Source organism: Rhea pennata, chromosome 8, assembly GCF_028389875.1.
Source record: "Rhea pennata isolate bPtePen1 chromosome 8, bPtePen1.pri, whole genome shotgun sequence".
NCBI classification, from domain to species: Eukaryota; Metazoa; Chordata; class Aves; order Rheiformes; family Rheidae; genus Rhea; species Rhea pennata.
This window is the reverse complement of record NC_084670.1, coordinates 19063275-19085405: the sequence shown is the minus strand read 5'-3', so window position 1 is coordinate 19085405 and position 22131 is coordinate 19063275. Positions and strand designations below refer to the sequence as shown.

The 22131-nt window shown below is 37.6% G+C and overlaps 1 protein-coding gene across 6 annotated transcripts in view; it reads right to left on the bottom strand.

Annotated features, from left to right (window-relative positions):
* BTBD8 (BTB domain containing 8) overlaps positions 1–21160 on the bottom strand; it is a 44638-nt gene extending 23478 nt beyond the window's left edge. For 3 of the 6 annotated variants that reach the window (XR_009959070.1, XR_009959069.1, XM_062581171.1), the window contains exons 1-9: positions 21039–21160; positions 20748–20951; positions 9385–9653; positions 8350–8467; positions 5159–5248; positions 2868–2948; positions 1799–1895; positions 1083–1171; positions 760–862 (exon numbers count right to left, since the gene is read on the bottom strand). Coding sequence is in view for 4 of the 6 variants with exons in the window: in XM_062581171.1 (XP_062437155.1) it covers positions 760–862; positions 1083–1171; positions 1799–1895; positions 2868–2948; positions 5159–5248; positions 8350–8467; positions 9385–9653; positions 20748–20951; positions 21039–21160 (1173 nt within the window). In the remaining 2 variants the exon portion in view is untranslated. Of the gene's footprint in view, positions 1–759; positions 863–1082; positions 1172–1798; positions 1896–2867; positions 2949–5158; positions 5249–8349; positions 8468–9384; positions 9654–20006; positions 20588–20747; positions 20952–21038 lie in introns of those variants that run through there. The other 3 variants (XM_062581172.1, XM_062581173.1, XM_062581174.1) reach the window with 3 other exon arrangements.
* Positions 21161–22131: the final 971 nt, after the last annotated feature.

Genomic DNA, 22131 nt, shown 5'->3' with positions numbered 1-22131 from the left:
CTACTCTTCATATTTCTAATAGAGTTCAGTGCATTTATAGACTAAGTACTGGACTGAATTTTCTGTTAATGAGTCAAGTTCAAAGCAGTTGCTTTGAGTCAGCTCAGATGGCGATCTTAAACACAAATACAATTTGGAAAAAGGTAAGTTCAGACAGATCGAAATTGAAACAATAAATATATTTCACAGAGTGAATGCTAAGCTTTGAAGAACCATTTCAACATTGTCATATGTACAGTAGAAGATCATATGCATAGTATACTGTTACTTTATTTTGAAAGACTAGGTGCCTGTAAATAGGTGGCTTGTGATCACTGATAGCCAGTGATCACCTTAAGTCTAGAAAAAAAAGTACATTTCTGAATTAGAGTATAGACTAAGAGGAAAAGGGAGTCATAAATACTGCAGTTTGGTGCCCCACCATCTAATGTAAGAATTGATAACAGCACTTTGCTATTCCTCTGTGTATGAATAGATGATTCTGTGCTGCAATGGCACAGCTGTATTTCATAAACTTCTTGTGTATTATTATGTTGGACTTGTGCATGATTTTCAGTAGACTGTGTTCCATGAAGCATAGCAACTACATCTGCACATCAAATTTTGTTCTTAAATTGTTATTTTAATGAGATCTTTATATAATTAATGCATTACAAATTTAATACTGTATTTATTATCTCCTAAATTACTTTGCAGAGCTAAATAAGCAAAAATTTATATATTCATATTTTTATATGAAACACACCGTATACTACTTACTAAAGACTGAATCAACATAACAAGACAGTTGTTCTGAAGTTCATCAGGTAAACTGGCAAAGCTTCTCTCAGACAAACACTTCACAAAATGTTTTTGTACCCATCTATTGAGGGAAGAAAAAGAAAAGGTGTCTTTTTCAGGTAAGAAATAGATGAAACAATTTTTCATCTTCACTTGTTAACATTAAGTGATCCCTATAAAATATTATGAGGAAAATTGTTTAAAACATGAAAATTTAATAAATTCAATCTCTCACGATAAATTAATTTCATCAGTGAACAGAGAAATGGAAGACAAACCACAGTATATTTTATTTTACTTACTTCATACAGGCAGCATATAGGTTTTCCACTCCCAATGAATGAGCAATAGCCATACATTCTAGCACAGGTTGCTGCTTTCCAGGAACAGGCTACAGTAGTTCAAAAATTATCACAATTATTGTACATTCTTACTTACACAAACTGTACAGAAGTACAATATCTTCAATTCAGTCAGAAGAACTGATAGTTATCACAGTATTTAAGTTTGTCTGCTTTTGTGCAGAACAGGAAAGTCATCTGCCTCCATACAGGTCAAAAATATAGCATTTAACCTAATGAACCTATTACAAGAAAATGCTCAACTTTAAACAGTTGTTTATTCTTAAACTCCCTTAAGTTGAACAAAAGTATTTTAAAAATTTATGCACATGAAATCTGATATGCAAGTATACAGTATTTCCATATTCCTACTCCAGTTAAGAACAAGTTAAATGTATACATTGGAATGTGTTAAATAATATGCCATGTAATTTAATAATTGATGCAATGGAATACTGCTTTTCAGCAGGTGTGGATGACAGGTTTCCATAAATAAGTGGATGGTACCACAGACTTATCAGTGGTCTCAGTGAATTTAAAATATCCACACAGAAGAACAGGGTCTGCTGTCGGCCACACAGCTGTTAACTATCCCAATGTGATCTGTTACGTAATGAGATTGAAATTCTTCCCTTTGGCTAACAAAATAGCATGAGAAGTGACAGATCTAGACATACCTTTTGGAAAAAATTGCAGTAATCTCTTTTCAAAATGTAGATAGCTACTTCTTTAAGCCCATCTAGCCCATACATATCTGCAATGCCCAATATGCGACTAAAGAAAAAGCAGTAACAAGAGGAATCAAAAAAGAAATCATTTTGATATATACATTTTGCTTACAAGACAATTTGCACACTAATTTCACTTCTCCATTCAATCAGGTGTTTCTGCAGGAAATAAACTGATAACCAAATACGAAACACTCCAAAGAATAATCTTCGAATGGGGACATGTATTAACCTAAAAATAATCTCCCTAACCACGAACTCCAGCCTATATGAAAGCCTCAACAACTTCTTGAAAAATGCTCAGTTTATTTAATGTTAGCCAGAGAAAAAAATACTTGCACCGGCAGTTTTGGCTTTTCATAGTTCTTCTTTTCAAGGGTTACATAAAATCTCAGTGATGACATAGTATCTGAGAATTACATCCCTTTCAAATACTAAAACAACCACGGTGAACAAGCTATTAATTTTGTACACTAATCAATAGCATAAAATTATTTTCTGTATCAGTTACTGTTTTAAATGTTGACATTGAGGCATATTATAAACAATACTATATTTTAATTTTAGATAAGTTTTAACCAACAGTTTCTAAAATTCAGAAATTGTAGGGTTTTATTATTTAGTGGCAAAGTTCAATAGCTGATATATAAATTATTTCAGGGAGTAATTATACATTTCAGAATTTATTTCATTAGTTTAGAATTATTGTAGACTAGCAACTTAAAAATAGGATTAGAAACTATAGCAGAAAAAAAAAAGTTAACAGTTACATTGGGTGCTACTTTTCTCATATAATATTCCAAAAATTGCTGGCCCACCTTTTCCAGTAGCTGCTGAATAAACAAGATTTCTTGAACAGCTTTATTAGAATTTCCTCAAGTATGCTTAGCTATAATGATCACCACATCTGACGTCTTTGTATTTATACTAGATGAATAAGTTTGCTTTTGACTCTTAACTGAGAAAATACAGAACAGGTATAAACTGCATTTCAAAATAATTAAAACTTGACATATACCCAACATCAACTTTGTCTGGAAAGTCCAGAATACCTCCATATATAAAATGCAAGATGACACTCATTTCTACATGGTTTATGCTGCAAAAAAAAAGAAAGAAAAACATCACTACAAATAAAGGCATATCCAGAATAAAAACTACCACTTTTTTTAACTGAAGTAGTTGGTCAAAAGACTAATATATCATACAGCCATTCTGTGAATGGAAGGTAAACAACCCAATAAAATATTTCCTGTCTCCAAGATTACTGCAATGTAAAATTATCTAAGGGATAGCATTGTGGGTTTTGTTGCCTACTCAGCAGTCTTGGTGAAACTTTATAATACTTTAAATCTTTGTGATTAGTCATAAGCAGAATAGTACCATATACTAGTAAGATCTGTGATAAAATTACCTGAACTCTAGATTATTTATTCCAATAACATGCAGAAAAGATTTTTTTTTAATCTTCTTGAGGTCCTTTACTAGTAATGACTTAATTGTTACGTAACTGATTGTTTCAAAATCATTCTGTTATTTTTAATTCTTGGTTTTATGAATATATTTAATAAAATACATTAAATAGTTTTATTACAGTGCTAAGGAGAAAAGCTGCATCTCAAAATATTTAGAAAAAGTCTTTATGGCTATATTCAGAAGAAATAAGGAGAAGAAACCTGAAAGCACTTCACAGAGTTGCCATTCACATCCTTGCATTGTTCCAGCCCCATAATGAGAAAAGTCCTAGAATATGTATTTTTAAATGGTGGACACAATCTTCCTAACACTACATTATAGTACTTATGTACTCACAACCTAAAGATGCAGTGTACTTCAGTGTAAGCTAGTCATGCAAATGGAGCTAAGACTCTTCAAAACATTAGCCATGTTTAAGCAACAGACATCGATGACTAAAAACAAAAGAAAAAAAAACAGTTGCCACATGCTAAGCAGCAAAATCAACACAGTTGTCTCTCAATATATTAGCACGCAGGAAAGCCATAAAATCAGCAAGGAGGAGTTTCCCTGCTGTCTTGACAGCTGTTATCTTATGCAAAATTTTCATTATTTCAGAGTAAGCCATATGTACTTTATTTATAAGTGTTTAAAAAGACAGCATGAAAATCTGCACAAAGCAGAAAAATGCAATACAAAAGGTATGATAAATACAGATGATTTTTAATACTGAAAATTATATGACATTGGCATGAGAGTACATTCTTATAGTAGAGAAGGCCTTTTCTCAGGAGAAAGCCTTTACAGAAAAAAACCACTAAAATTTCTTTGATAGAAAATAACAAATATGAAAATCTATTTCAGAGAGAGAAATGTAAATACCAGAGTAACTGTTGACTAGCAGCCTCTAAAACATTCACTACATATAGCATAAAGATAAGCAATCAATTACATTTAAAGTGTATTGTTTTTACCAGCATTAAAAAAAAAATGAATCAACAAAAAACCCTTCATGATTCTGCACCTGTGAATATTATTTCACAGACAGAAGATTAAAATGATGAAAATACAAGAACGAACCACTTGGCCAAGCAATTCTATATTAAAACTAAGCAAGTATATTTTGCAGCACTGTAAGAGATAATAGTTCTTCCTGAAGAAAGCTGAATCAGCCAACACCACACAAACTAAAAAAGCAAGTACGCAGAAGTATTAGTTTGCTTTTAGAGAAAACTTGAAATATTTTGATTGATTTTTGTGATACTGGAAAGAACTAAATTGTTCCTCAATTTATCCACAAAGTCGTAAATATTCATCCTACGCTGACAGCTCAGTTATATTTCAGCACTTGCACAAAAAGCCATTAGAAACAAGCATGCTCGTCAAAAGTGTTTCTTAGTGTATGATGCTGAAATACTATTATTTAACACTATTTATGAAATCTAATTGCTTGTCTTTTTATCATAAATACGATACTTTTATTTTACAACTAGCTATGAGAATAAATTATTCTATCCAATCATTTATGGTACTTTTCATGGTGTGTGTGACAGGAGGCAAATAAGAGAGAAAGGCAAAATAGGCTGTGAATACTAAAACATGTTCCACAAAAAAGGATAGTACCTTTTTTTTTGTCAAAAAATCTTCTGTCTTGTACATCTGACAATATTAACACATACATTTCAAACAGTGTTTTTGTGCTGAGGTCAAAATGCTATTCAGGAAATATATCACACAAAAAGATGTCAAGGCACATTAATCTCCAGTGCTCTATATGCAGCACAGTTGCTGCATATTTGCAGTGATTTTAAATTGCCTACCTTTGCCTGCATGACTTGCAAAGACAGCACTTACCCTTGAAGAGTGATGTGCTCTTGGGAGCTTTCAGCCCAACTTCCACTCAGCATAGCAGCAAAGTATCTAGATCTGGCACATAGAATGGCCCTAAGAGAGGAAAAAGTAAACATTATTCCATTAGATACAAATATTTATTATGAAACTCTTTGATAACATTGACTTAAATCTTTTCCCTTTATGCGTTAAGGTGTCATCGGATACTGCATGCCTTTTCTTTCAGTAGGTTTGGAATTTCAAAACATGCTAAAGAAAAGAATTGGTGCTCTAAATTTCTCAGTTAAAGCTCACTTCTAGTATGACTTTAACGTTCACACAGAAGAAATCTATCACTACAAGCATTCTCTTTTTACATAAAACTAAATTGTGAATTTATTTCTTCTACCTTTTTTTTTTAAAAAAAAATCAAAATAACAGTATATAACCATTTTATACAGCACCATTTTAGCCAAATAATTATATCCTGAATGTCTCAAATTCCATTTGTATTAAAATAAGTCTACTTATTAAAATGAAAAGGTAAGTATAAAACCTCTGCCATTCCAGATCAGCTGCCCATCTAACCAGCACATGCTAAATGTCAAAAAAAACCCCTTGATGCTAACATAATCCAGCCACATGATCTGTGTTTCCAGCATTATTCGAGAAGAGCTATGAATTACTTCTGTTTAGACTATTATCCTGTATTTCTATAATCAAAAGGCATAACAAGATATAAAGAGGCTTATCTGATTTACTACTTCTTCCATGAAAGACAATAAAGAAACCCTAGACAAGGAGTGTACCTAGTTCATCTCTACCAATGTTAGATTCTTCAGAGAGATGACCTTTGCAACAAAACTTCCTTTCTTAAAGTAGAAATGCAAGGGCAAAAAGGAAGAGGATAGTCAATTAAATCTGCTTTTGATTTTAACCTTCCAGATTTACCCCACTTGTAGTGTCAGCCTTTATACATTTTATCTGGCCTACTGTAGCTGTAGATCATATGCTCATACATATGAGCTTTTCTGACACTTACTAAGCTTCTGATTATTTATAAAACTACTTCGTTATTTATTTTCTGTAGCAGAAAAATCAAAGTGTTCTTAAAAAAAACATGCATGAGAATACTTTCTTTTACATATTTGATATTCGTTGGCTCCCAAAATATTTCAGTGCACTCTCATTTTTGTGTAGTAAGAAGAATGTTATTTACCATCTCTTTTCCATTCATCATATACTCTAGAATTTCTTATAGCTTTCCCTTCTTTCTTCTTCAAAAGTCTTTATACTTCAAATTTGAAACTTCTCACACATTACTCCAATGATTCAGTTTGTTAAAGTGCTTCACATCTGATTAAATATGGCCATGCTTAAGTTAGTATTACATCACAGCTTTGAGTATGTGAAATTCTGAATTTACACACACACACACACACTTTCTTGTTCTTACAAAATACATTAATTCAGGATCATGAAGATACAAAATACAGTATCTCCAGTACTATCAGTCTCTTCTAAGTAAGTTTTAGTAATGAACAAGGTTAGGTCAACTACAAGGCTAAGTATAGTTGAAGTGGATATTTCAAGAATTCATTTTAAATTAAGAGGGGCTACACATACTTTTGATAAGTATGTATTACTTAAACTTACAACAGTGATAAAATAATTTATAAAATACATGGATATAATAATTTATAATATACATGGACATACCAAGTGCATTTGAAGCCTGAAGTAAATTTATCTGTACTTTCCTGTTGTCATGATTTGTACCACAAGTTTTTTACTGAACAAATTATGTTGCTAAGTGCAGAATTCTTTAGAGCCTAGAACAAAGCGCTAGTGAGACATAACTTTGCAGCCCTCCTCCTTACACTTTACAAACCTATTAGAAGTTTATAGGACTTCATGGAAGAAATTTAAGGACTGCTGAGAAAAGTGGTCTTTGTTTACATGCATATATTACTGTTTCCAGTTTGAGAATGTCCAAAAAATCTCTCAAAATAAATCAATTACACAGGTGCTTTCACTACAGTTATACCTGAAGTTAACTTTCCTTTCTTGATTCCTACTGTTCACATGATGTCCTGAAACAATCATGTCTTGCAGCTGCATCAGAACAACCTTGTTTTCTCTATGATTTACTGCCATGTATTTTATTCTGACTAGACAAGATACATTACTCCAGGCAGTAAGTGCCTTAAACTGAAGAATCTCTGCTGATTGAATATTTTTAAGGGAGTTTCTTTTTGCATTGAAGTATTTCTTTCTCAAAAATATGGAGCTGATAACATGCCTTCTTATAGTGTAGATCAGAGGGAAAAGAGCTATATCTAACTACATTCCACTTTGGAAATTCTCCATATATCCTAATCTTATTATTAAAAACAAAGACAAAAAAAAAAAAAAAAAAAAAAAAGACTCACCATTATAATCACTATGTTCCCATATCTTCAGTAAAGATACATGTAATGTAATTAATATAACCCCTCCCCAATTTGCGTTGAGAAAACATTGAAAATAATGGGGTTTTTGATCAGCTCTATTTTATAAATATACACAATATGAACAAAAAACCTTTCCAATTTGCTATCTCAAAATAGAGCAGACTAATATCAAACATACAAGTAAAAAGAAAAGGATATTGCTCCTTTCTCAGCTAGAAGTCATGATTTTCATGTGGTGTGGAACTTTAGATCTAAAAACACCGCTGCCCTCTTAAAACCTAAGAACAATTTTTACATCTGCTTGACTCGAGTAATCAAAGCAAAATCAGATTTTGTGTGCACAGATTCTAAAGAGCAGAAAAAATATTTCAGCCGCAGAATTTTTATACATGTATGGTAATTTTATTCAGAAATAACAGGTGTATAAGTTTAAATATAATTTTTCATTTTCTTCCAAGAGCACAGATCTCTTAAAAAATGTTAGCAAAGAAAACCTAGTGTTTATACACAGGTTTATACTAGTATCATACGAGTACACAACAATCTTAAAAGTACTAAAACTCACTTGTTTTCAGAATAATTGCAGCTAACAAAATAATTTTCATTAGCAGCAAAGTACGTCCACCTCTGACATGAAACCAGAAAAAATAGTTCACACTTGGAGAACATCAGCGATAATTTACTAGATAGATGGCACCAGCAGTGTTTTATTTTAAAAGGATGCCTATTGAAATACTTTAGCTAAATACTTAATGTATGTACCTGTGAGCTTGAAACTCTTTGCCTTCTGCACAAATAGTAATATCTGGACAACAACACTTCCTGTAGAGCATCATTAAGTCTTCTCCTAGTACAGATGCAGTTTCTAGCTTGGAATTACCTGCAGGTGGCAGGAGAAAGAGTTATTTTGAGTTCTTCTAGTGTAGGCTAGACTATTGTCAGGGTACAGATAATTTAAAATATTTTAAAGAAGACTCTGGCATCATAAAAAATTATAAGATGGCATATTAAAGCTAGAACTTTTCTTGAAAGGCTTTTCAGACACAGCAATGGGAAAATGCATTATACTTGTCATTTTGAACTGAGATGCTGGAAATTTGACCAGTGTTTCACATTTGATATAGGTGGAAGAGTGCTACAGGTATTCTTTTAGAGGATTATGCAGCCAGTTCATTTTTCTACAGATATGCTATCACACTGCTACCTCTCAGTTCAAGAAAAGTAGACTCTGAAGAAATTTCGGGTCATGTAGTGTTACCAAGTGCTGCCTGAAACACTATGTGGTTTGATCCTACCTTTTTGTATATCTTACTGATAGGTGTAGCAGCCAACACCTCTGGTGTAGATGCAGTTATACATTGCTAATGTTACTTATTTCATTCAGAGCTGTAGTAGGGAAGACTAACATTTGAAAGATTCCAAAATCCCTAAATTAAAAACAGTGGAACTAGTAAATTTTGCTAGGAAAGGAAAGAAATTGAGAGATTATATACTATGGAAGTCTCATGCTCTCAGGACTCAAGTTTGCAGACAGCATAAAGGCTGGACACAATGCAGGTGCACGCACGCGATGTCTGACGTGCTGTCAGGTTTCCACTGGTCTGGGAACAATTCTAGCCAAAGTTCTATAGCAGTTCATTTTTCAAGGTGTGAAAGAATGAAGTGGACCATAATAATGAATAACCATATTAGTTGTGTTACAACAATAGCTATAACCTTTTCCCACATTTTTTTTTTCCTTCAATAACAGTTTTGGGATAACTATTAAAATCAAAACAAATAGAATTCCATACCTACCTGCTGTAGCTTTCTTGCTTTCTGCATCGGCTCCTGGAATTTCTTCTTCAATAGAAGGTGAACAGGCGACTTCTTTTAGCATAGCTCCACTTAGAGAATTCTGCTTAGTAGTTGTTCTTTTGTCATCTCCAAGACAATTTACATTTGTTATCTGAGTGTTCTGAAGAGCAGCAATCTCATTTTCTTGTATTAATTTGGGTCCCAATATTTTTTCCATCATAGCTAGTTCTTCGGCTTCTTTAAGATTTATATCAGATGAATATACAAGCCTAGAAAATGACACTAAGTTTACTCCTGTAGTTTTTAATTGACCAAAACAAAAAATCCAGCTCAAAATGACAACATATCTCATTTAACAAGGTTCATGAACAGAAAACAGCAGCTGGACTGTACAGTGAGGACAGCTTAGTAATAATTAAAACTCTTTAAACAGTGTCTCTGTGAAAGCAAACAAATGTTTTGTAACGGTTCAAAAAGCAGCACTGGTACATTCTAACAAATAAAATCTATTATCAGGTTGCAAGGAACAAATTTTCCCTCTCTCACTTAACTTTTTTTTATTTAATAAAATTTTTGTCTGCTCTGCATTGCCTGTTATAATTATCTATTGGCAACAGCAGAATCAAACCCTTTGTTTTGTTAAAGACAGCTCGCTGATATATAAATCTTAATATGACCAAGAAAAAGCATTTGATTGTCCCTTAATATCATCATCAAATTTACAAAAACAAAGTGTGAAAAGCTTCTAACATCAAAATCACAAATACAGAACTGTAAGAAAATTTTGAGATTTAAATTTCAGTTTCAAAGGATATTAAACGCTTGGAAGCATGAAAATTTGCAGTAAAGATCACCCAAAAGCTTTCATTTTCTCCATTTAGTAATTGCAGCTTCCCACTTTCCCATCTGTTTCACCAGCTTATTTTTGGATCAAGATCTGGAAAGGCTAACAAAGCCTGCAGTATGCAACTGCAGAGATCTCTTATTTATAGAAATATACTGCACTTAATCACTTAATGGAGCCTTAAAAAGTGAATGCATAATATGTTTAATCAGTGGTTTCATACCAGACAGATGAAGTTAACAAAATTTAACAGAAGAGCTACAGTTACTCTGGATTTAGCAGACATATAGATTTGCATTTAGTCACTTATTCTATGGCAAAGAGGATTTATTGTTAAGAATGGGGACACAGTAACTTGAATATGCTGTTTGAACATTGTCCTCTAAATAGGCAGAGAAAAGATACAAAGAAGCAACCTTCCTTCTTACCTCTTATATTTAAAGGATTGAGTTATGTAGATTTGTTTTGTGTAATGGGGTAAGGGTCCTCACCAACAGATGAATTACAAGAAACTGTGAGGAAGCTCAGAGAAATGGGAGTTTTGATATTTTGCTAGATTTAGGAAGCAAGGGCCAGGAATATGTGGAAACAGGAGAAATGAAATTTCATGTTGAAATAGTAAAGCTGATGTCCTTGCTACTCTCTTTACTGAGACTGTTGTACGTAAACGTGCCTGTAAAACTTCTGCCTTGTGAACTTGGCCCAATCCTGTATTGCTTTTCCAATTTACAATGCTTTACAACCCCACATAAATTATCATGAGAGATCAGAGAAAGACAGATAACAACTATTCTTTAAAAACAACTAACTATTCTTTAGAAAATATAAGACTATGACTTCCAGACAATTTCCCACTTGACTATGTTTCTCAGTGTTTAACATCTGTATTTTACAGTTCTGTTGCAGTAGGACTCAGGAGCAAAAAGTCAGAGTAGAACTCCAAATGACCTAGAATTTTCAGAATTTCAATGATGTAGATAAAGTTTAGTTTTCTGCCTCTTCAGGTTTGTTGACTGCATTAGATCTTCCAAGAAACACCCATGTTTTTTAGAAACATGGACAATGCCACTTACAAGTGCCTTACAAGGCACGACTTGACAAGAAAAAAAAATCATTCCAACATTCTCCTTGCATTTTTAGCAGATGCAAACAAATGCTACAGTTAAAGTAGTAATAAACTGGTAACATATACTGAATGTGAAACAAAGTGCAGGAAGGTTCCTAGTATGGGTTTATTAAAAAGTAAACTGCCATTCTTAGGCAGTTAGGTTAAATTTATGTTGGAATTTTATTTACCTTTCCTTTGTTTTGAGATCTGTGGCATATTCAACATGTAAAGACAGTACATATTGACTTTGTACTTTGAGGAGAAGGAAGGAGAATTAAATACACTTTTGCCAAAAAATCATGATTTTAACATTACTGCTTTCTCATTGCCAGTGACTAAAAAAACATTCACAGGGAATGTGGTAATCTAGGCAATGAGACAACAGTGTTCTGGGAATCCTGGATCTTTCAGACTATCTACATAAGGAAGCTCAGGAACACAATTCTGTTGTCACTAGGCTTAAGGCAATAAAAGTGGCACCATTATCAAAACTAGAAAGTGTATGGGGTTCTGCAAATAAATCAAAATGACATGCTGCTAAACTACAACACAGTAATTTGTTTTTAGATCTGAAAAGTTACTCCACTCAAAATATTTTTCCTTTAAAGAGACACAGGATGGGGCTAACTAAAAATCCTGCCAACAGTACTGGCTCAATTACTTTCAAAAGCTCAGCAAAGTATCTGTATATCACATGACAGTCCTGTTTCACACAGACTGTAATTCAGTACTTTTAAAGTCTGATGGAGCATATACATTATTCTACTTCACAGACACCAGTAATGTTTTTAGCACGTCTTTTAGATGTGTTCATTATTTCAGTTAAATCCCTTTAACTGTTCTTTCCAGGAGGGAAGATTCTACAGTTTCTTTAAAATGATTACAGAAAACATTGCTTTGCCAACATTTGTTATTTTAGGGACTCATTTTTAAAGGCAGAATGAAGTTTTCTAGACCATCTTCTACAGAATATCAAATTATGCTTTTTTGTTTAAGTAAAAGCTACAGAAGTACTTCATACGCAGCAAAATGCATAGCTTGGATCTTGGAGCTCTTATGTTTACGCAATACTGTAAATCTATCTCTTTAAAACACAGTTGTAAGAAACCAGGACCCTTGATGCAGACTTATGCTGTGAACAGCTTTTGCTGTTCTAGACCACCTGGAGCAGTCATCATTCTTTGTGACATCTTGGTTTAGTATGTTTAAGAGGTTATGTTTCTATAAAGGTGTACATTTCTTTTATAAATCAGGAGCCATTATTAAGAGAAAGAAATCTTTGAACTTGACCAGCTTTGAACTGAATTAAGTATTTACAGGAAAGCAGCTTCCCACTAGGAACACGTAAACCAGTGTTTCAATTCTTTCAACATACCTATCTGATGAAGATCAATAGAATGAAGATAATACTCACTGTGGTCAGCTTCTCAGAAAGTATAACTAGTATTATTTCATTTGTGTAACAGCACATGCAAACACTGTCTGAGGAAAAGCAGGTACTTTGCAGGTAGCTTGCAAAAATACGAAGAAAACCCAAAATGGCCAATGTTAGATTATTTTAGTGCATTAAATCATTTCATTCAGTTTCATTTTTGAAAAAGATCTTGAAATTAAGCTTTCTCTCATTCCACATCACTTTGGCTAAATTCTATGGGAGGTTTCTCAGATAATGATCTCTCTTTAAGGCCCATCTATTTCTATCGATTGTAGATGCATGAATTTACATGGTCTTGAAAACAACAGTCTCATTAGAAGCACAGTCATCTAGTTCTGTTCTCAAAACAACCAAAGAGTCAGAAATATTGATTAGAAACAAATAAGGCTTGTTTATGCCTTATGTATGTTTTATACCCACCAAAAAAAATTTGAAAACCCATAATCACAAAAATCCCAGGATAATATTTGAGTTAAAACAGAGTTCTGAGTTATGGCCCACTTCTGTTAGTTATCTAAGATAAAAAGGTATCTGTTCTTACTGTGGGCCACATCCACTGTTGGCAAGACTGAAAAGATCCCAGACAGAAATGTTGTAAAACACTAGCACAGGAAGGACAGAGCAGCAAGGGGGAGGGAAAAGGCAGACTTTAATTTAATGAGATACCATATTTAAATATATGAGGAACATATCTTTGATATCATTTCCAAAAATACCTACAGTCACTGAAATTAACATTATTGCCACCAAACATTACTGAAAGCTCTAAGGACAGCCAGTCCTATTGTCTCAAAGCAATCGTGAGCATGGCTGAAAGAACACTAGATTTAAGCGTTAATCAGCTCTAAAAAACCTCCACCTATTAGGCACCCACCTTTTAAATCCTCCTTATAGAAGAGCTGACTTGCTCTCAGAGTTGAGTTACTCACTGAGAATCCATCTGGAGGAAACTGTTACCTGCCTTCTTTCTCCTCACCCACATTCACCTTAAATGAAGTTATACATACACATGCCTTTCCGACCAAGGCTAAGGGCTTTCAGCAATACATACAAGCTCTCTATGCATCAGTGGCACTACAGAAATGCTTTTGAGTTCTTACATACTCACTGTGTGAGTGTGTGTGTTGTGGATATGCCCAGATTCACACAGAACATTAGGAAAGAGATTACAAACCAGGCTTGAACAAAGACTTTGATGCCAGGAGAGAGGGTTTTGTTTGTTTGTTTTTGTTTTTTCCTCTTAAATCCAGCCAGCAACACAAACTAATTTCTAATTCAGAAGTTTCTTCATCATAAACACTAAACACACAGATAGGATGAAGCTGCCAGGAAAAAAGCCTGCCATGTGTAAGAAAGGGAGGTTCTGCTGTTTGACAGTGCATCAGCTTGTATGTCCTGAAAGAAAGAACTATTGCAACTTTAGAATGAAGGGACAAGTACAGACCCCCAGAACAGGTAGCATGGCCAGTAACAGAATAAATGGACACAGATAAAACGTAAATCCTACTTTTTTTTAATTACAAGTTGTACAAGTATTGTGGATTGTTTTTCAGTAGGGACTTCATATAGCACATATCAAAACTTCAAATAATAACTAGATCAGCACTGAAGTACCTTCTGTGCATGTATTAAAATACCACGACACCATTTTACTAAAATGGTAAAACTGTTATCACAATAAAATGCCAAAATAAAAATGAGATCTATTATTAACTTTTGCTGATAAATAACACTGAAGGTTTAGAAAGTCTATGAATTCCTGCCCCCTGTTTAAATGTGGGCAGGTTCTGTGTGAGGACTGAAGTTCTTAGCAAACCCAGCTGCAGGAAATACTTTTGTGCACCGTTATTTAACCTTGGTGAACTTGGTGCACACCTATAGCAGTGAATCTTTGCTAATACAAATTGAGCATGTTACCTGTGCAATCCCAGCTGAGCAGAATCACTTAAGATCCTTGCATTTCCCTTCTGATTTGCTAAAGGAGCCATCTGTTTGATTTTTGTAGCTAAGATGGTTACTTTTATGTAATTGATTTCTTGAGAGGAATATTTCAGTAATTTCTTCTCATGAGATGCAACATCAGCTACTTCACTGCCTCACACAGATGCCAGTTACATTTTCAAAGTCCTCATAAAAGCTATTCATTTCAGCAGAAGAATCCAGCCCTTAGGCAATCACTGTTCCAGTGAAAGGTTTCTGCCTTTTTCTTATAAATCTAATTTCCTTCCTGCTCGCTCTCTTTTTTTCTTTTTGGCATAAATCCATGGCATTGAGATGCAGTATCTTCCTAAGCAAAAAATTAACATCATATAAATACTGAGCATACTGCTACTTGACAGTTTAGCTTCTCAACTTCCCTTGTGAAATTGATATTACATATAAACATGAATCAATAATAATAAAAAAACTAAGAAGAGAAAAGAAAAACTCCTTGTTTCTGTGTATGTGGAAAAGAGATAAAATTGTCAGTTGTGATTGTTTGGCATGTGTTTGAAGCCTGTTTTCATCAAAATAAAGTAGTTATCATGAAGCTTTTTCTTTACAGGATATGGCATAAAATGTAAACTACAAGCTTCAAGTAGCCTCTTACTTATTCCTTTTCTCCCACCTTCCTCACTCAGTAAAGTCTGATAATGCTTAGTGTCTAGCTTAGCTCATGTTTTTAACAACACAAAATTAATGTGGCACTGTACTAAAAGTCAGAGAAGATATGGTCATATGAGCCAAATCTATTAAGTTAGAACAGCTTGGCTAACCAGAGGAGAATATTCCTTAGTCCCTCCACTTTGGAAATACACACTTTGATTTACAATCATTTGTTATGAAGTTTCTCAGTATTCTCTGTTCACTGAAAACAAGCTTTTATAGAGCATTTTAATTTCCACAATCCAGCATTTATAGTTTTACAAAGTTTAAAACAATCAAATCACACATCTTGTACTCCCCATATTTATAATGCCGTGTTTATTAATTCCATTTGCTCTGGGATGGGCAACTTTTTTTTTCTAAGCTGTTACTCAAAGATGTTATGCATAGGATCATCTCATTTGCATTTTTCGTCAGATATGAACACATAATATGATATGAGGATGTGTCATGCCAGAGTAGATTGTATAACTCAGAATTTCAAGAACACGGGAGAAAGCATGCTCTTCTCTTTCTGAAATAGACTGGTCTGCAATTATAATGTGGAAGCCTGTATTTTAAGGGTAAGATGGCTGAGGTGTAAGCCTAAAAGAATTCAGCGTACCCTGTAGTGTTGACAGATACTCCTCCTTCTGGCTATTTTTTTTCCTTGCACATAAGAAAGATTGACAGATGTAAGCAGGTGTGAGATTGCAATAGGTGTGACTAAGTGACAGGTGAAACTGGAACAATGTTATAGGATATCTGTTGCATTAATAGTGGCTGCTACTATCTAAAATTTATTCTGTAGAGGAAGGATGTATGTAGAGTACAGAAAGAAGTTACTGTCATGCTCTCTAGCAGTTTATCTTCAAAAATGTTTTTGCTAGCACTTTTGCGGGGATGCCACTAGATGTGGCGTCCCTGTACTAATCAACACAGAACTGCATAAATATAGCAAGGTCAAAGTCTTGGCCAATCTACTCCGAATCAAGCGTTGATGCTACAGATTAACCCCCATGGCAGTAAATGTCACAATGACAATTGTATTCCTTTGTATTTGATCTATATTTATTGCTTTTTAACTTCATCTGACTGTCATTAGGTCCTTCTCTGTCCTTCCTTAAATCAGATCCGTTCAATATACATATCAGGAGACAGTAAGAATAATAACTAAATTTTCATTTCTAAAGTTATGTTTTCCAGACTGAAAGTTTTGAGTTATGTTTCCAGACATGCACAGAAGCACGTAACGCCTATTCTTTCTCCAGATATGTTAGAAATTGTTTTCTGTTTTAGTTACTGTCTCCAGCAATACATCTGTAAGTGATATGAATTAATAAAACTAGGTTCCAAATCTAAAAAGAAGCATTATTACTTTCCAGACTCTTTTTAAAATAATTGAGCCAGTACTGAAACAGTTCAATGTAATTAAGCCATACAAAGCTTAGCATAAACATAAGCTTATTAAAGGAGAAAAATGACATATTGCACACAATATAGAATTATATACACTAGTAAAGAGATTTCTTCTCTAGTAGTACAATGGAAAAAAGATTTAAGTTAATTATATTCCCCCTTTCCATCTTACACCAGCGTGCAAGTTAACATTTATAGTAACATATTTAAAAATAAGAATACTTATCAAATCAGGGTTACAACTACAGGAAAAACATGGTTCAGGCACAGGGTATTCTAAGCACAGACAAGCTTTACATATTGCAGTTAAAGTTCTAACAAGTCTGTCAACTGAGGACAAGTATGTTGCTTTTTTAATCCTACCCAAGTATGGGCAGATCTTCATGAGGATGACAGCACACCTATTAATGACACCTAATGACGTCTGGGTTCTAAGTTTCAGGCCTGTACTCTGAAGCACAGATTACTAGAATACTTTAATGGAAAAAAAAAAGTAATTTCTAACCACTTCGTTTATAAAAAGTTTTATTTTGGCTTAATCAAAAAACAGCTCTACCAGCCAGCATTTTAGTTAAAAGTACAGTAGAAATATAATGGATTAGAGAAAAAAATTAACAGTAAGAACTACAGACCTGCTTACACAAAGAAAGTGCTACAGAGCTGAGACCAAATATTTTAAGAGCATGTCTATGTAGTACACATACTCCTGCCCCCTAAAGTTTGTGATCCCTAATACTCCTCTGCAGAATTAATCTCACATAGATACGCTTTAACTATGGTGTGTGTGTGCATGCATGCACAGAAGCACGTAACGGCTATTCTTTCTCCAGATATGTTAGAAATTGTTTTCTGTTTTAGTTACTGTCTCCAGCAATACATCTGTAAGTGATATGAATTAATAAAACTAGGTTCCAAATCTAAAAAGAAGCATTATTACTTTTTTCCATCTTAGCATTATCAAGAAATAAATTCCCCTAACATGCTTTAGTTTTGATAGTCCATCCTTACCACAAAAGCTAATCAACTGAATTACATATTTTCTATGTCTTTGTATACTTTCTCACATTTGATGGGACAAAGGGTGAAAAAACAATTTTTCTCTCAGAGGGCAAGATATTAATGAGGTATGACAGATTTGTCCTTTAGAAGTGCTATGCTGCTTGCTTCTCTTGAGGCAGCCTGCAGAACCCTTGAGCAATCATCTGACATTGGCATGCCTGCAATTGGTGACTCCTTTCAAGTGGGTTTAAGAGCAACAGAAAGCTACAGGAAAGCAGACTCAACATTTATCTAGCTTCATCAGGCAAAAATCCTAGAGTGAATATATCTACAATATAGACATTGTACTATCTGTAGTGACCAACAGCTTCTTCCTGATGAAAAAGAGCTCCTTAGACAGTGCAAGTATAGGAAGGGAAATGAACCAGTACTCAGTTGCTCATTTATTTCACTTGGAGGTTATGGGGCAAGATCATCATGAAGTTAATCCTGTCTCCTATACTGCTAAAAAATACCTAGAAGTTCAGGAACAGGAGCTGCACAGCCGTCAGCATGCAAGTGACATGCACCCTCTGTCTTGTTTCTCCTGACTGAGAGACAGAGGCCCAAAGGAAGTATCCCTTGGGGAAGATCATATTTACTTGGGAGGTTAGAAAAAGAAAAAAAAAAAGAAGAGTTAAACACAGATTAAAAAAAAAAAGTTTTGTTACAGATTTGATGAACTCTTCTATGCTATTCTAGTATTGTTTCTCCTTTTCTACAGGAGAAATAATATTCATAAGCAAAAAAAGCTATAACTTTTGTAGAAGACCACAACTTTCTCTCTAGGACAGCAGCTCAACAGTAGCTACAGGTCTTTGCTCATCCTGGTGACACATGTGCTTCAAGAACTAGGGTGGCTTCCAATCAGCTTCAGGCTGTAGTTCAAGGCATCCTTTGGGGTTTGTGAAGATCTAATTTACTTGCACTTTAGTGATAAGAAACCATTGAGATTCAGCAACCACTGATATTAGCGAAGTCATCAGTTCCACAGTGAAATTAGCCTCCTTCCAATGAAAGCTGTTTCCTTGCCTTGGTCCAAAGCAATTCAAGGCGGTCAAACTTCTGCATTTTATGACAGGCATTTTCACAAGATGTGCTAGGTTACAAGTTTGTAAAGCTTAAGTATTAAACACCATTGAAGATTGAGTTAAGAACAACCTTCAAAGTGCACTTCATTCATAGCTTAAAATGTATAGTGAGGTTCACTATAAGCCTCTAAGCTATACAGATTGAAAAAATAGAATGTTTATGTTTAGATGAGCTGTTCCAAATTTAAAAATGTTTTTCAAGACTAGTACTGTACTTCTCCTTGGAGAACCTGCAGGATTCTAGAGATCACTATTTGCCTTCCAGCAAATACAGACAGAAGTAAAAGCAAGTATCAATGAACTGTAGATTTATTAAGTGCTTACCATGAAGAAAATGACAGAACAACAACAGTACTCAATTAAAATTATTAGGAAAATATTTAATTTGCATTATCATGTCTCTGCAGAATGCACTCTGTACCACCACTTACGTGAATATGAAGCAAATTAATGAAATTGAACTAAGAATAACGGATCTTTGGAAAGACTGAGACAAAAACATCTGTCAAAAAAAAAAAAAAAGCTACATCCACTTTCATTTTGTTGATGCTCCCACTAGAGACTTTGACTTTAATTTGTCAGCATATTCAACTGCAGTGTTTCCATGAAAGAGTTACATCTAAAACAATTCCTCCCTGTTAGTTTTACTACCCTGAACAGACATTTTTAGCCATCTGCTGCCTCATTTATAACTTTCAGGAGAGAATGGATGAGGTAAAAAGGAACAAGTCAGCCTAAGTTGCATTTCAGGCACTAAACTTCAGAACTGCAATGCCTTTCCCTTCCCACATCTGTTTGGAGTCTGAAAGTGCCTACATTTTCAAGCACATCCAGAGTCCCTCTCAGGAGTCCCACAGTGGCTACCATGGGCTCCTGTGCATGTCCCAAACTGCTTACTTGCTCCAATAGCTGTGCTGTTAGATAAAATATAGATGGCACCATCACAGCCTTGTTAAAGGAAAGCAAATGCTGCTCAGTTCTTTGAGACAAATTAGTGGCATGGAGTTAGGGAGGACTGCAGGGTCTAGCAGAGGTTCCAACCAACATTTTTGATGTACTTACCTGCAGTCTAGATTGGGCAACTGGGATTTCAGATACATGCTAATAGCTGGCAACGGGAAAATCCTGCACTCTGGCCTTGCACCAGTTGTCTTGCTCTCCCACAGGAAGCTGGCAGCCCACACACAGCACTGATGGCTTGGCACACCTCGGTCTGGGATCCCATTTTGGGCGGAAAGCTCTGCTCTCTGCCCTACAGCAGGGATTATTACAACTCCAGTGATGACCACGCGATTTCCCACTGAATGAGTCAGTCAAAGGTCCTCTTTCCTTTCCAAGTCTGTAATTTTTCTTTTTTAAACACGACAAGAGTGTTTTCTCTTTGCTGTTTTCATGATGTAGTCTTGTTAGCAATAGTGCTAATACCTACTGACAATGTTAAGGATATAGCTAGGATTTTTGCTGCCTTTTCCTCGTTTTATTACGAAGCCTTTACATACCACGTGAAACCACCTTACAGTGATGAGTATATGGGCATGCTGTCTGCAAAGGGAGGAGTGCAGAGGTAAATAAACAAGCTGCCGGAAAGTACTCTGCGAAGTACTCTGCAAACACTGCAGGAGACGTGAAGGCTGCGAAGGCAACACGTTGAAGGGGAGAGTTTTAAAATAGGTGTTAGACTAGGAGAGAAAAAAAAAAAAAAGCACAAAACCAGAAAACAGACCCCGAAGCGGCCCCCGGGCCGGTGCGAGTAGCGATGCTCCGCGGCCGAGCCCGTGTGCCCGCCGCCGCGCACTTACTTACCGCAGGAAGCGCCGGAGCTCGGCGGGCCCCACGCCGTCCAGCCGCAGCGGCTCGCAGGCCGCGGGCGGCCGCCCCCGGCACCAGCCCAGGCCCAGGCCGCCGAAGAGCCGCGGCGCCCGCGCCAGCAGCACCGCCCGGTGCGCCCGCAGCGCCGCGCCGCCCGCGCGGAGCGTCACGTCGGCGCGCGTTCCCTCCGCCAGCAGCCTGCGGGAGCGCAGCCGTTACCCGCCGCCGCCGCGCGTCCCCGCCAACCAACCGCCAACCAACCGCCACCCGCCGCCGCGCGCCCACCTGCCCAGGTCCTGCCGCAGCTGCTCGGCCAGCGCCTCCTTCAGCCGCTGCCGCTCCGCCGCCGCCGCCGCCGCACCGGGGCCCCTGGGCGCGGCGCCGCCGCCGCCGCCGCAGCGCGCCATGTGCCAGCCGGGGGTGCGCGGACGGGCGCACAAACGGTGCCGCCGCGGCGGCGGCGGCGCGTTCCCCGCGCCCTCTCGCGGGGCGGGGCCGGCAGCCGCCTCGGCCAATGAAGGCGCGCGGCCGGCTGCGCGCGGCCGGGGCTGGCGTGACGCGTTGTGGGCGGGGCCGCGCGGAGCTCCGCCCGCCGCCGCGCCCCCCGCCCGCGGGCCGCTCGGCGGCGCCTCCCCGCGCGCCTCTCTTCCGGATGGGAGCGTTTGGGCGGCTGACGTGGGCTCCAGTGCGTACCCGGAGCGTTGCCATGGCAACGTCGCGGGCTGCTCGACAGGCAGAATAAGGTTTCGATGATGGTCGGCTGCGTGTCCGCCTACCTGTAACGCACGAAAGGGGGAACGGCCTGCGGGGGGGGGGGGGGGGGGGAGCCGGGCCCGGCAGGCCGCGCATCCCGGCAGCCGGGGCTCCCGAGGGGCTCCCGAGGGGCTCCTGCCAGGCCAGGGCTCCCCAGGGGCTCCCCAGGGGCTCCTGCCGGGCCAGGGCTCCCCAGGGGCTCCCCAGGGGCTCCTGCCAGGCCAGGGCTCCCCAGGGGCTCCCCAGGGGCTCCTGCCGGGCCAGGGGCTCCCCAGGGGCTCCCCAGGGGCTCCTGCCGGGCCAGGGGCTCCCCAGGGGCTCCCGAGGGGCTCCTGCCAGGCCAGGGCTCCCCAGGGGCTCCCGAGAGTCTCCTGCCGGGCCAGGGCTCCCCAGGGGCTCCCCAGGGGCTCCTGCCAGGCCAGGGCTCCCCAGGGGCTCCCCAGGGGCTCCTGCCGGGCCAGGGGCTCCCCAGGGGCTCCCGAGGGGCTCCTGCCAGGCCAGGGCTCCCCAGGGGCTCCCCAGGGGCTCCTGCCGGGCCAGGGCTCCCCAGGGGCTCCCCAGGGGCTCCTGCCGGGCCAGGGGCTCCCCAGGGGCTCCCGAGGGGCTCCTGCCAGGCCAGGGCTCC